This window comes from Protopterus annectens, chromosome 10.part0, assembly GCF_019279795.1.
Source record: "Protopterus annectens isolate FY-2018-M chromosome 10.part0, PAN1.0, whole genome shotgun sequence".
NCBI lineage: Eukaryota > Metazoa > Chordata > Ceratodontiformes > Protopteridae > Protopterus > Protopterus annectens.
The window spans coordinates 1,603,787,012-1,603,803,753 of record NC_056744.1 but is presented as its reverse complement, the minus strand read 5'-3'; the positions used below and the strand labels follow the sequence as shown (position 1 = coordinate 1,603,803,753).

Sequence of the window (16,742 nt, the reverse complement as noted above, 5' to 3'; positions counted from 1 at the left end):
CCTACAGCTGTGAGACTTGACTTGGACACCAACCATAATACCCGATACACTGAAGCCTTTTTATTTCATCTAATTCTACTGCTTTGAGCAATTACCACCAGTATTAGTATTGCGCAATATGATGGCTATACTGATTCACATCTCGGGTTAACAAGTGCAGTACGGTAACTAAACAGCTGCTTATTCACTAGTCTCTATTTATTCTCTATCTTAGCAGCAAAGGGGTTCGGTGGTGGGTACTTATTTACCATTGGATAACGGGTATTAAGTGTGTTTATGTAATGTGAACTACCTCTTGTATGTCATACATATTATTTTCTTTCTTATGCTATTCTCCGATACTGCTGTATCTATGTTATTTCCACTGGATCTCTCTCGTGAGCTGACATTTCTAATTTCGTTTAGACTGCACTTGTGCGGTCATAAATGACAACGTTTCTTTGAATCTTTGCTCTCATCTTGAGGACACGGATATGCAAGTTGGCCTCTTTGGGGGACCACGTGTCTTGGACTGTGTTCTCCAGAAAATGCCCTCCCACCCCAATCTGGGTCGCTATGGCTATGGGCTGAGGGAAAATGAAAGGATGGCCTTGTAGAACTTGATCTGAATGAATCCACCACCAGGGGTCATCTCTTACATGCCTGAGATATCCCTGCTTGTGTTGACATGCACTGGTAAAGAATGGACCACTGTGTTCCTAGCATCCACTGAAGAATTCTTATATCAAACCTTGCTAGAGGAACTAAAATTAAGGCAATGGACATCGACCTCAAGGCCTGAAGGATTAACCCGGCTGAAACACTGGTGCTGTGAATTATTCTCCTGACTTGGAATCTTAATAGTCTGCACTCTTGAGAAAAGTAGAGAAGCTGTCACTGAAATAGTGTTGAAAACTGCTCCCATGAATTTCAAAATTTGAGTTGGTCGTGAGACTTGTCACAATTTATGGCTATACCCAGATGAAAACTAATCTGAAGTGCCACACACCTTGATCTTAACAGATGCCTAGTCAGGGTGGTAATGAGTCAGTTGTCTAGATATGGAAACACTCATAATCCCTGCAGTCTCAAGTGAGCTGACACTACTGTCATGCATTTGGTAAACACTCTGTGGGCTGTGGTAAGACCAAAAGGCAGTGATCTGAACTGATAGTGACTGGATCCCAGCTGGAAATCTAAATACCTTCTGGACCGTCTGTTCATTTTTATGTGACAGTATGCATTCTGAAGGACTACTGAGCACATCCAATCGTCCTTGCCCAGGAAGGGTAGAATGGACTGAACAATGACCATCCGAAACTTGAACTGACTTGTTCAACTTGCTAACATCCAAAATTGGTGTCCAGGCTCCAGACTTTTAGCACTAAAAAAGAATCTTAAATTCTGGATTCTATCTGGTCTGGTGGGACATCCTGGATAACTTTCTAGCATCTTTTTTTATTTCTAGTGCTGCTTCTTTAATCTGACTGGGTGGAACATCAGGAATTTTGCATACAGTTGGAGGTAAAAGGGAATTAAATAACCTCCTTTGTACCCAAGTATCTTTTATGTCTAGCCAGGCTCGCTGGTGCAGGGATAATTGAACCTCCAATTGCCTCCAGAGTGGGATAATCTGGCCTCCTTTCAGGAGCACTGGTAGGGTCTTATCAGAGAAGGAATCTCTGGACCCCTGGCTTTGCAGGCCTACTCTGTCATGGGGGCATTGTCATCCATTAGAGAGTTACCCCACTGACCCTAGGGGAACTTTCTCCACGTGTGTCCCGGAAAGGACCCTGGGTCTTCTTGAACCACATTTTCCAACCACCTCATTGATTCTTAGAAAAGGATCTTTGATAGGTCGAAATATGTACTCCCACTGCAGAGAGGGTCTTTCCATCCTTCTCACACCTGGAAAATTCACTTTGGGGCCAAACAAAGAACTGCCTTTCAAGGGAACATTTACAAACAAGGACTTGAATTCCGAAAAATCACATAAGCACATCCAGGCTTGCCTCCTAATGAACATGCCTGACCCCGTGCTGCCCTTGAGGCACATTCCACTGCATGCGAAATAAGCCTCATGGATGAATTCGAAACAGTTTGCCGGGTAGTCAACTGAGGCCGCAGATGACTGAGCCTCAACAGAAATGGTCCCTGAAAAGGATTTTGAAATTTCTTTGAACAAGTCCTCAGCAGAAACAGTCCCTGAAAGGGATTTTGGAAGTTCTTTGATCAAATCCCTTTGCAACCCAGTAAACGTGCCAAATAGTTCAGTGACTTAAGAGCACAGGTCACTGAAGCATAGCCACGCTTCCCAACTCTGTCCATCGAACTAGACTCGATTGTTAGGGGTACGAACAGGGAAACTCTGTTCAGCAAGTTCCTTTTGGGTGGCCACTACCATGACAATGGCATCCACAGGCACCCTCTTACTCCAAAATTCCTTCCCCACAGGTGGAGCCAGAATCCTGTCTGGTCTCTTAAGTACTGGCTCAACTGAGTCAAGTTCCTTCCATACCCACCTACACACAATCAATAAGCTTGTTTGCGAGCAGAGTAAACTGGTGGTAGATGGGTTGGCTCCAAAGACCTCCAGAAATACTGACTCCTCCGGTGAAGGACTGCTGGGGGTCCAACTACCTCTCTGTTTCAGGGTATCAAGGATCTATCTAAACACAATGTCTTCTGGAGGTGATTGTGGTGACCCTTCACCCTCTAAGTCCATATCCTCAGTGAATGACTCTTGTGGACTTATTTGGTGGGGGGTTCACAGAAAGTATCAAGAGACTATAAAACCCTGACAGGTAGTCGGGAGGTATTGAGCTGGCCGTCCCTGTGGCTTCGAATGATGAGGCTCCAAGTGCAGACACATCTGGGAGCTGGATTGGATCCAAGGGGGTGGATCTATCACATCCTGTCACAGCAGAGAATACCCTCTTTACAGCTTCAAAGGCAGTCCACCACAAAGAAAAGAAAAGAATGTGGCACCAAGGAGGCAGACTTCTGGACCGCTGTCTTCTACCTCAAAAGCAATCTCCCCAAGGAGGAAGTCATCTTTGGAGTCGATCCCAGTGCCTCGGATCCAACAAGGAAGTTGGAACTCCAACAGCCAGGGCACTCAGACTTATCTTCAGATCCAAAACAGGTGGACCCAGAAGACTCGGATCCATGGACTCTAAAGCAACTAAAATTATCAGGGAAAGCGTCTGAGATGGAGTGGTGGAAGGACAGTCCTCCTGACCTGAAATGGCTGGTAATACACCTCATTTGGATCTGCATGGAGAAACTTCCTTATCATCCTTTCCACATCTTCCTCAGTCAAACTCCTGGATGAAGGAGATGAGGCCAGGGAAGTGACTTTGAATGGTGCCTTTCCACAAAGGGGAAAGGGAACCTGGAAAGCACAGGATCAACAGAGGAAGAATATTAGGTCTTTGGCAAACAGTAGGATTTGGAGTAGTCAGATCTGAAAGTTTTTTGATCAGATCTGAGGATGTGGGATGTATTAACCTCTTTCTTTGGATCTGGGGGGGGGGGTTGAGAGCTCCTCGAAATTTGAGGGGATTAAGCTCCAGTGATAGATTCATCAAATGATGAAGGCAGCAAGCCTTTCAGAATCAACTTATTCTTTCTGTCCACAAATGATCTGGGATTAAAATTACAACAAACAGAACAATCCTCCTGAGGGTGTTGTGGACCTAGACAACAGTGTGCATGGAAATCAGATAGGCAGTTTGTGCTCACACTTCAAACATTTTTTTTTTAAAGATGGAAGGACCCTTCACAGCCATCCTAAGATAAACAACAAAGCACAACATAAGAACAATATATATATTTTTTAAAGTCAGAAAGAAAAATACTACCAACAATGATAAATAAGGAATACACAAGAGTGTAAAACAGTGGAAGTGGAAAAACTATCAACAATGGTAAAGAAGTACACTAACATACGAGGGTAAGAGCTAAGTAAAGAAAGAAATACATTAGAAATATAACGTTTTTTGAAAAAAAAATTTATCGGCTTAAAGTACAATCGAAACTCGAGTTACTGCTGATCACGTCTTTTGTGAAAAGTGGCAAACGAGATCTGGGTATGTTAGGGGTTGGTGCATTACAGACAAGAGAGAAGCTCAAGTGCTTTTTGGTTACCACGAGTTTTAATAATGGCAGAGTTGAATCCGAGGTTCGGATCTGAACCCAACAGCTGAGGATAGAATGAAAATATTGACAACAGCAGATCCTAGGATATCATTATCTCACTAAAAAATTGCCTCTCAAAGATATCTACTTCATGGTTATATAGCGTGCTGATGTACAAATGTATTGGTCCTAACAGCAAGCATTTAAGATTAAAGGCAAAATAACCACACAAACGTGATAAATGATGCACATCTTGTTACACATTCTCAAAGTTTGTAGTTTCTGAAAAGCATGCCTCTTTTCATTTGTTGAAATGTTTCTGGGTACAACAGTCAATATGTGACAATCATCAAAACACTCATTCCACAAAACAGATGTGTTCACCTCCCCAAATTTTAACATTATGCAACAGATCTTTGCAAAGAAATACTTCCAAAATATTTCTGCTCAACTGATGGAAGACACCAAAGCAGCCAAGCAGGTAAGTCATTAAATGTGAATGCCAACCCACCAAGGTAGAAACGTGCTGCCAGTTACGTGCTTGAGACAGAAACAGTGCATCATTGACTGCTGAAATATGAGCAGGATGTGGTTAAACTAATTTCATACTCCAAAATGGCAGTACTATAAATATTTTTGCTTGGTGGTCCAGTAGTTGGTACAAGAACCAAGAAGTGACAATTAGAAATTCAGTACCCTTTGTGACAAGTCAATACAACTAAGCTTCGATACCTTAACACATCAGAGCAACTGCTTTCACTAACATAGTGGCGCAACCAGATTCAGCCTAAGACCTACACCGTTCTGGTAAACAGTCAGGTATTTGGGTGGCCAGATTTGCTAAACTCTTGGGATTTGTGCATTGTTCACAATATCTCTCCTCCACTCCCATTCAGGCACATCCATCCACTATTATATGTTAATGGCGTTTTCTATTGTTATTAACTCACTGGATAATTCTGACATTTCCAAAGCATGAAAAAACTGAAATCTGGGCACAGACAGGATGTGGTAATAATCAGTACTGTGGTCAGACTTTCCACTGTCATACTGCAGGCCATGGAAAATTTTACAATCCGTCTAAAAAGATAGTGTGTGTAGTGATGCTAGCATATTCACACGTTACCAAAAACAAGTTTGTAGTGCATCTTTTTACTCCCTGAGCACACCACCACCAAAAGTAGCCATCTTCCAAGCAATGCCACCTTCTACAAGGATGTGATTCACCACAACTCCTGTTCATGACCTTCCTCTTGATGTAAGATGATCTCTTCCCCAGTGACCTCAAAAAATATGAAGTTAGTCACCAGGTGAATCTAAGTCAGCAACAGCAAAGGAAAATGATTTACCTTGATGCCACTAGGCAGACAACGAATAGTGAGAGCAAATACAAAATACAAAATTCACTAAATTCTTCTCCATTTCAAACCAGCTTGACAGTCAAACTTTGAAATAAATGGAAATATCAAATTCTAGCCTGGAATTCAACAGGGTAAACTTGGTGCAACTACATCTTTCGGTACAAATGTTCTGAAGTGCTTGCCACAAGATACAACACTAAAAGCAATATTTCAGGTCACATGAGCTGTTCTTAGAACACCATTACACTCCAGTATCAACAAATAACAGTTGAACTGAAACAAGACAAGCTTACAACAACTTCAAGTACAGAAAGGATGGCAAAACCCCTACATTATCACAAGCCAGTTTACTCAATCATTTATTCATAGATGCCCTTCAAAAAGATACTCCAGTGTTTACCTTTAGCATCAGCTTTGGGGAACAGCCTGTTCCAGGGAACCTTTGTTTTCTGTGGAAGGGACTGCAGGTAGTTCCTAGCCTTCATGTTAATAATACAGTTAAGATCATCTTGTGATGGTGACCCGAGAATGCCTAAAAGAAGAAAAAAATGAGTAGCCTTGTTAGAATGCACTGCCTACTTATCCAATATGAGCTTTCCTTGTAAACCTGTGGGTAAGTTAAAATGATACCACTAATTGCAGATGGCAAATAAGCTCTCCCAAACAAATGAGAAGTTAGCAAACCAATGCCAAAAACACTGTTATTCCAAAAAGAAGAATCATACTCTCTTTTTAAAAAAAGCAAGTGAGAGCTTTAGTTGACATTCAATAAGTACCCAACTGCAAAAATGCAACTCTCACTACAGCTAAAACATGACTGCTACCCAAACCATACAAATTGCAAGGCAAAGACCAGTTGACAAGTGAAGCAAACTGACTGCAGCAGTACCTGCTTCTTTATAAACCTGCAATTTATGATTAGCACTGACGAAAAAAATATACTGTGAAACCCAACGAAAAAACAAACGGAGATTAAGACTGTCAGAGACCAAGAGACAGTGTTTTGAGCGCTTTCTTTCACATTTAATTAAGTGAACTTCTTCAGAAAAAGAAGAGACTTCCCAAACTCTTCTTTTATATTTACATTAAAGGAAGTGGTCATTAATTAAACATCATAATTATTAAGACCATTTTTTTAAAAAATGACTATCATAAAAACATTTTTTCATGTAAAATGAATATATCTTGTTTTTGGATCATGCTGCATTACTTCAAATAATGTGAAACGTGAAATAGTGTACAGTGATATTTTTTTTGAAAAATCAAAATCTATATGATGAATATGTGTTTTTTTATTTATAATGAATTTATTGAAATTCACCCAACTGTATCCTTATGCATGTTAATGTTGATTAATGAATCTTTGTGTGATTACTTATTGTATGTTGTGTATTGTTCACCACCGTCAATACAGTCCGAAACTTCCTTTACAAAATAAAACAAACAGAATCTTATAAGTACCTTAAAAAATACATAATACTTACTAATTTAGTAAAAAACGTATTTAACTGATGTTGTTCTAATTAAATCTATCTATCCAACAAAAAACATTTTAAGTTGACCATCTCATTTAGACCAGGTGGATGGTCTGCCCATAACAAAAGTTGCCACAGTGCTTCTCTCTTTGTTCCAATTTATTATTTAAGTCACCTACAAACACTCCCCGTTCAATCTGTTCTAAAATAGAAAATTCAAACTTTTTGAAATTTTCACATTCTAGGGAATGTCTGGCTAAAGCATTGTTTTTGTCCTTTTTTTTAATTGCTAGTACGTGTTCGTATATTCTACGTTTCAACACTCTCTTGGTCTTTCCAATGTAATAACATTGGCATGTAGAACAGCTCGCCAAATAAACCACAAATTGGCTGTTACAGTTGTAGTACTTGGAAGCCCATAAGGTTCTGCCAAGATGTTTAATTTTAATGAAAGAAGTGTTGCTAATGAACCTACATTGTTTGCAATTACTGCATCCATAAGTTCCCTTTTTATTAACAACCACTCCTTTAGAATATTTTGAGTTGTTTGATCTCTCTAAAATTAATTTAATATTTGTAACCATTTTGTACGTAAATCTAGGAGATCTACCCAAAATGTTCGACAAATCCTTGTTACCCAAAATGATATTCCAATTCCTTTCTATTGTGCTTTTTATTGACCACATTTCATCTGTTATAGGTAATGGAAAAGCACTTTTGAAATCTTCTTTAATGGTGGCTACTTCTCTTTTGATATGTTAGGGGCCCCTACTGTAACATCATTTGATGCCAATATTGGCCTAGCCACCCCCTTTCTTAGTCTAGTCACTTCTTCCTCTAACTTTACTAACCAACTGTTTTCATAACCCCTTTGTATAAACATCTTGTCTAAGTAGTGTTAGTTCTTCTTCGTAAACCCCATCTTCAGATGTGAGTCTACTCAACCTTATCATTTGCCCTTTGATGACCCCCTTCATGTGCTCTGGGTGAAGACTGTCTTTGTGCAAGTATTGATTAACAAAACAGGACTTCCTGTAGATTTTACTTTGTATCTTGCCTTCCAAACCTTCTCTTTTAAGGGTAAGGTCTAAAAAGTTAATTTGCTTACCAAAGCCGCCCATTTTGAAAAATCGTCCACCATGTTTTCAAACTCACTTTTCTCTCCATCCCAGATGAAAAACAGGTCATCAATGTATCTGCAATAGAATATTATTTTTGAAAAACTTTGGTGTGTTTTCAAATAATTTCGTTCCCAGTTGGCCATCACAATATTGGCAAAAGCTGGTGCAACCCTTGACCCCATGGCCACTCCGGAAACTTGTTTGTATAAATTCTTGTTAAATCTAAAAATGTTGTTTTGTAATACAATTCCCATTAAAGCACATAATGTATTGACTCTTTCTCCTCGAAGGTCAGTATTAATAGAGAGATATTCTCTCAAATACTCTAACCCCTCCTCCTGGTTGATGGATGTGTAAAGACTTTTCACATCCAAAGTTGCAAAAACTGCCTTCGCACTTGTAATTTTAGTATTGTGTAAGATTTCTAACAAATGCCAAGAGTCTCAAATAATAATCGGACCTCTGTGCTATGGGATTAAGAATGTGGTCTAACCATACCGAAATGTTTTCTGTTTTTGAATTTCTAGCAGATACAATGGGTCTAAATGATAATCCTTCTTCTGTATTTTGTATTTTGGGGATCCCAAAAAGTTTGCCATATTTGGGTTTTCTACAGTTAAGAAATTATAATCAGTCTGGTTGATCTCACCCTGACAAAACATATCAAACAACATTCCATCTATGTTTCTAAAACTTGATTTAACTAACTCCAATGACACTTTACAATAATTAGTTTTGTCATTTAGAAGTAAATCAATAGCTTTTTCATAGTCAGAGTTGTCCATTATAATGATTTTGCCACCCTTATCGGCTCTCATTACCCTTAAATTAGGGTTATTAGCCAGTTGTTCCAAAGCTTCAGACTCTTCTTTACTCAAATTGTCAGGTGCCCCTGATGGATTTAATTCCCTAAACTGTCTTTCGCATACATTCTGAAACACCTGTAGTGTGTTCAATAAAGGTGGATTAAACGTACTTGGTCTACTAGGCATTGAATCATGTTGTGTAGTATAGTTATTTTCAACATTATTCATAATATATTTTAGATTTAACTTCCTCAAGTACAATCTAAAATCTACTAAAAGTTTGTCCAATTTTACCTTACTTTTCGGAATAAAAGAAAAACCTTTCCTCAACACTTCACTGGTCACAGATGAAAGTGAAAAACAACTTAAATTAACAATACTGATAGAAAACATTTCATAAGATGAAAAGTCCAGTGCTTCTATCTGTTTTTCCCTTTTCTCTTTCCCTTTTGTTGTGTTGAACCATTTTGTAGTCTTTCTCAATTGATAACCCTCTTTCCGAAAAGGGGTATTAGATTTATCATTGTTTTGACTTAGTACATCTGCAAAGGTATTACCAGATGCAGAAGGAATGTTTTTATTGGAACCAGTCAAAACTTCTTTCACAATAATCACATTAGAATTTTCCCCTCTCTTTGTAGTCTGATTGTTTGAATCATTTCCAATATTCAAATCTTGTTGTGATAACGAATTTGACTCTGAATTTGTCTGGTAGATAGGTACCTCAATGTCCATAACTTTATCAGTGTTACTAATATAAGCTTGGTCCAATTTATAAGCTCTGATGTCCCTCCTGAACTTATTTGGTTTTCGTGAAATTATAGTGGAACGATGTCTGTTAACCTTAGCTTCTACACTGTTGTATAAAGACAGAAAGGTACTAAAACAATCAGAGCCTTTAATTGAATCATCCAAAACTTGGAATATCTTCTGTAATTCTCACTATTTCATTTTCATAATGTCTTACTAATAACCCCATCATAGTAACTCCTGTCTCGTTGTATAACGCTGTTAAGCGATTACACAAATCGTCCCCAGGGGTCACACAGTTTGGAAATTTAGCAGTCCTTAGCCCCTGTGGCACTATCTTCCAATAGTGTACTTCTAGAACCAAAGCTGCATGTTTAAATACGAGTTTCTCCAAATCGAAAATACGTCGTTTACAGGAAAAACTGTCATTAAATGAATTACTTACTTTGGTGCCCGAAGAAATGTCGGCTATGTCTGAAAACGGATTAACTGTCTTATTGTGTATATAACCCATGATGTTATTTTCAACATGAGCGTTTCAGTCCTCTCATTTTGGCCGTTGTTGTCGATTGAACCGCCACTACCTACGTTCCTCACATCATCCGGACAGACCGGAAGTGTCTGTGCTTTGGAAACCGTCGGTAGTATAGATTGGCAGGTGTTAGTGAAACCGCCCACTCTTCCACCTTTATCGACAGTTAAATTAACTGCATTAGTGGATTTATCCTGCTGAATAACAGTTGTTTTGTTCGAATCAGTATTTAGACAGTCACTGACTGAATAAATCCAAAACCATTTTAGCTACTTTCGTAGCCAGTCTCTCCTCAAAATCAAGTGGAATTACCGGATCTTCAGTCCTCAACATTGTATCATCTGGAACTGGATATGTAGACATATCCAGTAACTCATCCTGGGAAGACATCTCCGTGGCCATCCTGTGAGTCTTTAAACTCCAAGCGCAAACGAAAAAAATATACTGTGAAACCCAACGAAAAAACAAACTGAGATTAAGACTGTCAGAGACCACCAAGAGACAGTGTTTTGAGCGCTTTCTTTCACATTTAATTCAGTGAACTTCTTCAGAAAAAGAAGAGACTTCCCAAACTCTTCTTTTATATTTACATTAAAGGAAGTGATGTCATTAATTAAACATCATAATTATTAAGACCATTTTTTTAAAAAATGACTATCATAAAAACATTTTTTCATGTAAAATGAATATATCTTGTTTTTGGATCATGTTGCATTACTTCAAATAATGTGAAACGTGAAATAGTGTACAGTGATATTTTTTTTGAAAAATCAACATGTTTCTGGTAAAATCTATATGATGAATATGTGTTTTTTTATTTATAATGAATTTATTGAAATTCACCCAACTGTATCCTTATGCATGTTAATGTTGATTAATGAATCTTTGTGTGATTACTTATTGTACGTTGTGTATTGTTCACCACCGTCAATACAGTCCGAAACTTCCTTTACAAAATAAAACAAACAGAATCTTGTAAGTACCTTAAAAAATACATAATACTTACTAATTTAGTAAAAACTGTATTTAACTGATGTTGTTCTAATTAAATCTATCTATCCACCAAAAAACATTTTAAGTTGACCATCTCATTTAGACCAGGTGGATGGTCTGCCCATAACAAAAGTTGCCACAGTGCTTCTCTTTGTTCCAATTTATTATTTAAGTCACCTACAAACACTCCCTGTTCAATCTGTTCTAAAATAGAAAATTCAAACTTTTTGAAATTTTCACATTCTAGGGAATGTCTGGCTAAAGCATTGTTTTTGTCCTTTTTTTTTTAATTGCTAGTACGTGTTCGTATATTCTACGTTTCAACACTCTCTTGGTCTTTCCAATGTAATAACATTGGCATGTAGAACAGCTCGCCAAATAAACCACAAATTGGCTGTTACAGTTGTAGTACTTGGAAGCCCATAAGGTTCTGCAAAGATGTTTAATTTTAATGAAAGAAGTGTTGCTAATGAACCTACATTGCTTGCAATTACTGCATCCATAAGTTCCCTTTTTATTAACAACCACTCCTTTAGAATATTTTGAGTTGTTTGATCTCTCTAAAATTAATTTAATATTTGTAACCATTTTGTACGTAACTCTAGGAGATCTACCCAAAATGTTCGACAAATCCTTGTTACCCAAAATGATATTCCAATTCCTTTCTATTGTGCTTTTTATTGACCACATTTCATCTGTTATAGGTAATGGAAAAGCACTTTTGAAATCTTCTTTAATGGTGGCTACTTCTCTTTTGATAATGTTAGGGGCCCCTACTGTATCATTTGATGCCAATATTGGCCTAGCCACCACCTTTCTTAGTCTAGTCACTTCTTCCTCTAACTTTACTAACCAACTGTTTTCATAACCCCTTTGTATAAACATCTGTCTAAGTAGTGTTAGTTCTTCTTCGTAAACCCCATCTTCAGATGTGAGTCTACTCAACCTTATCATTTGCCCTTTGATGACCCCCTTCTTCATGTGCTCTGGGTGAAGACTGTCTTTGTGCAAGTATTGATTAACAAAACAGGACTTCCTGTAGATTTTACTTTGTATCTTGCCTTCCAAACCTTCTCTTTTAAGGGTAAGGTCTAAAAAGTTAATTTGCTTACCAAAGCCGCCCATTTTGAAAAATAGAAATGATTAGCACTGCTTCCAAATACTCAAGTACAGTAAAATGTCCTTCACCCTAATCTGGTACAGACTGTGTGTTGTCTTCCCTATAATCTTTTTTTGCTGTCTCTAGCACCTTACTGATGGCTCTTCTACCTGTATTCAGACTATATTTTCTGTGGGGCAGAATCCAAACAACCCCTGGCTATGAGACAGTCCTACAGTCTATTTATCCCTTCTCGGTTATCCCTATCAACCCATCCACACTCCAAGGACAAGATGCAGCTGGGTATGGAACAAGCTAACTTGTCAGCCCTGTGGAAAGTCCTACATATTCACTAGTGGAGCACCCCCTCCTCAGCAAATCCCAAGTCTCTGCAGTGTGGTGCACATGGAATTCCCCTTGGCTTTGTGCACGTGCATCATGGCAATGGGTGCTCTACAGGCTCCTGCCCCATGAATGCAATACTCAGTGTTCCTGACAGAAGTTGCCCAAGTAGCAAGTCAGGAGTCACCTCCCACTCCCCTACCTCAGGATAAATGCTTTGGAAGCTCCCACTCACTCCCCTGCTAGCTCTGTCAAACACCCAAGCTGATAAATTAAATCCAGTCGTCACCTGGGCTGCAGAACATTTCAGCAAGAAGGGTATCTGAGCTACAGGCTTTAATGACGTCGGGTGAAGTGCGACACCAGCCGAGGCCATACCCAGACTTTGGAATCCGGCCGACCGAAGGGCTGCCTGACGACAGGACAACCCATTTGTAAGGACTGCAGATGCATCCTTGAAGGACATCAGTCATTTTTCATTGCAATTAACATTGCATATTCCAGCAAATATTTAAAAAACTTACCACTCATTCATATTGGGAGAACAACAAAGTACAGCTGTGTGAGAAACTCACATTAACAGTAGATATTTCAGTAGTAACACTATTGCAGTAGAATTCCTGATATAAAGGAACCAAATGCGGGTAGCCATCTAACCAAAAGGCCAACTCCAATAACTCCCACAAATACAGTGGATATAAAAAGTGTACACACCCCTGTTAAAATGCCAGGTCTTTGTGAGATAAAAAAAATGAGACCACAATAAATCATTTCAAAACTTTTCCCACCTTTAATGTGACCTATAAGCTGTACAACTCAATTGAAAAACAAACAAATCTGTTAGGGGGTAAAAACATAAAAAATAAAAACATACAATAAGCTGGTTGCATAGGTGTGCACATCCTTAAACTAATACTTTGTTGAAGCATCTTTTGATTTAATTATAGCATTTATTCTTCTTGGGTAGGAGTCTATCAGCATGGCACATCTTGACTTGGCAATACTTGCCCACTCTTCCTTGCAAAAGTGCTCCAAATCTGTGAAATTGTTTGGGCATCTCTTGTGCACAGCCCTCTTCAGGTCACCCCACAGATTTTCTATTGGCTTAAGGTCTGGGCTCTGGCTGGGCCATTCCAAGACTTTAATTTTCTTCTGGTGAAGCCATTCTTTTGTTGATTTGGATGTATGCTTGGGGTCATTATCATGCTGAAAGGTGAAATTCCTCTTCATCTTCAGCTTTCTACCAGACGCCTGAAAGTTTTGGGCCAAAACTAACTGGTATTTGGAACTGCTCATAATTCCCTCCTCCTTGACAAACCCCAGTTCCCGCTGAAGAAAAGCAACCCCAAAGCATGACACTGCCACCACCATACTTCACCATGGGGATGTTCTTTTGGTGATACGAAGTGTTGTTTTTGCACCAAACATACCTTTTGGAATTATGGCCAAAGAGTTCAACCTTAGTCTCATCAGACCACAACACATTTTCCCACATGCTTTTGGGAGACCTGCTGTATTGTTTTGCAATTTTTAGCCGGGCATGGATGTTTTTCTGTGTAAGAAAATGCTTCCCATCTTGCAACCCTACCCCATTGTCCAGACATATGGAGAATACAGGAGACTGTTGTCACATGTAGTACACAACCAGTACTTGCCAGAAATTCCTGCAGCTCCTTCAGTGTTGCTGTAGGTCTCTTGGAAGCCTCTATGACCAGTTTTTATTGCGTGTTTATCAATTTTGGAGGGACATCCAGTTCTTTGCAACGTCACTGTTGTCCCATATTTTCTCCACTTCTTGATGACTGTCTTCACTGTGTTCCATGGTATATCCAGTGCTGTGGAAATTTTTTTGTACCCTTATCGTGATTGATCCCTTTCAACAATGAGAGAGAGCCCTTTGATGCTTTGTAAGCTTTCTGCAAACCATGGCTTTTGCTGTACCAGGGAACTGAGTAATGTCAAGAAAGTCCTACTAGGACAGCTGAACTTTATTTGGGGTTAAATAGAGTCTCTTTAATTGATGGCAGGTGTGTACCCAAGAAGACTGAATGCTGTAATTAAATCAAAAGGTGTTTCAACAAAGTATTAGTTTAAGGGTGTGCACACTTATGCAACTAGCTTATTGTTTTTTTTTTTTTATATATATTTTTTCCCCTAACAGATTTGTTTTTCAATTGAATTGTATAGGTTATAGGTCACATTAAAGGGGAGAAAACTTTTGAAATGATTTATTGTGGTCTCAATTTTACAAAAACCTGGCATTTTAACACGGGTGTGCACACTTTTTGTATCCACTGTACATGCACCTACAGACACAGGAAGGCGTCAGACTACATGAGTATGCATGTCTGCACTCCTGATAAACTAGAAAAAAAGCTTCCAACTATGGCTGGATTTATACTTCTGAGTTTCAAATGAAGCACCCTGCCTCTTATGTGCTAGGGCAAAGGTACATACAAGCAGGACTATGTATTCTGCTCCCAGCTGTTGCTGCTCCCCTACTTCGCTATGAGGATACACAAGACTAACTTAAAAGAAGGGGGGAGGGGGAGTGAACCTGTACTGCAACAGTGATCCTTCAACATTTACTGTTGCACTGAGTTTTTAATACAACTGTACTATGCTCTTTTTATGGATCACTACTGCAGTACAACACCTGAACTATCAGAAGTCTCCAACAGCTGCATCAGGAACCAGAAGGGGGCTACCGCAGAAACTGTCCTGTCTCTTTAGCGTGCAGATCCAAGCCGTGCTCTAAACTCCTGGACTGCAGATCTAGCCTGCAATTTTTTGAAAAGGTGTAGACAGAGCTTTGCATCAATACATTATCGAACAATAGCCAAGGTGGCATCTATTCTCAGTGCAGCCTAATCTGTCCTTGAAAAGCTTTCCCATGAACATCACAGAAAAATGAAGCAACTGGCTAACCATTTGCAATGGATTTGCTTAGACACTGGCTTGCCATTCTTTGTATGGGAGAAGACCACAAATACAGTACAGTTGAGCAAGTTGCACTTACCTATAGTAGCAGATGTTAAAATTCCTCACTGCTACAGTAGCCTTTAGGCCATATGGGTTGTGTCCTGCCCAAGACACAATCGGCCAGCTTCCAAAACACTCTGAGCCCTTCCAGAATTCCACTGTGACTACTGGATGGGCATCCCTGAGGAGGGAAAAATCAGCAGTCACACTGGAAAATCTTCAAGATTTTCTTCACTAAAAGTTTAGTGTACTCATCTTAAACTATAAAACAGAAAACCACAAAAATACTTCCCAACAATAACTAGGTGATGGAGGGTGGGTATGGCTACTGTAGCAAAGAGGAATTCAAATATTTACTGTTATGGCCAAGTGCAACTTACACAAGTGTACTATTTTCTCATTTTCACTGCTGCAGTAGCTTTTTGGCTAAATGGGTTGAATACCAAAGTCTGTCCAACCTGGATGGATGAAGGACATGGATCAAGAAGCCCCTGGAGAATGGTCCCAGCAAAGTCCGTATTAGCTGGAGAAAACAATACAGTTTGTAGTGCCTTATAAAGGTATGTAGAGAGGACCATGTAGCTGCCTTTGGAAAACTTCCAGATTCCATTTCTTCTGAATATGCCAATGAAGACGACAATGCCCTCGTAGAGTAAACCTGGACACTGACATGAGCTGGTTTACCATGGTGGTTTTACAAAAGGCAATAGCAAAGAACAATAATCTAGAAAGTTTGTTTTAACATGTTGCCCTTTCTTAGACCCAACATAAGAAAATGGCTGATTTGCTTTTCATAAGGACTTGTCTCTGTCAAGATGGTATCTAAGCTGTCTATTCATGCCAGAGTATGTAGTATTCTCTCTGCCTGGTTCTGAAGAACAGGCTAGAAAGTACAGTTTTGTACCTATCATAAATGTAGATGTTCGAGTGCACATACAGCTGCAGTCATCACACTTGGGTTATCCTGCCATCAGGCGGGTCCTCGGTTGGCCGAATTCCAAAGTCTAGGTCCGGCGTCGGTCGTCGTCGCTTCTTCCCTGACGTCAGTGTGGCAGGGGTATAAAAGAGGCAGCCGACACCATTTTCTTCAGTTTTTCTTGCCCCAGATGTCAGGTGCCCCCAGAAAGGAAGGCAATACATGATGTTATGCAAACATACACAA

The 16,742-nt window shown here is 39.3% G+C and overlaps 1 protein-coding gene across 1 annotated transcript in view; it reads right to left on the bottom strand.

The window, feature by feature from the left end:
- Positions 1-16,742, bottom strand: part of MAPK3 (mitogen-activated protein kinase 3) — an 846,228-nt gene that overhangs the window by 378,727 nt on the left and 450,759 nt on the right. The window contains exon 6 of the mRNA XM_044086276.1: positions 5,881-6,012. Coding sequence (XP_043942211.1) covers positions 5,881-6,012 — 132 coding nt within the window. The remainder of the gene's footprint in view (positions 1-5,880; positions 6,013-16,742) is intronic.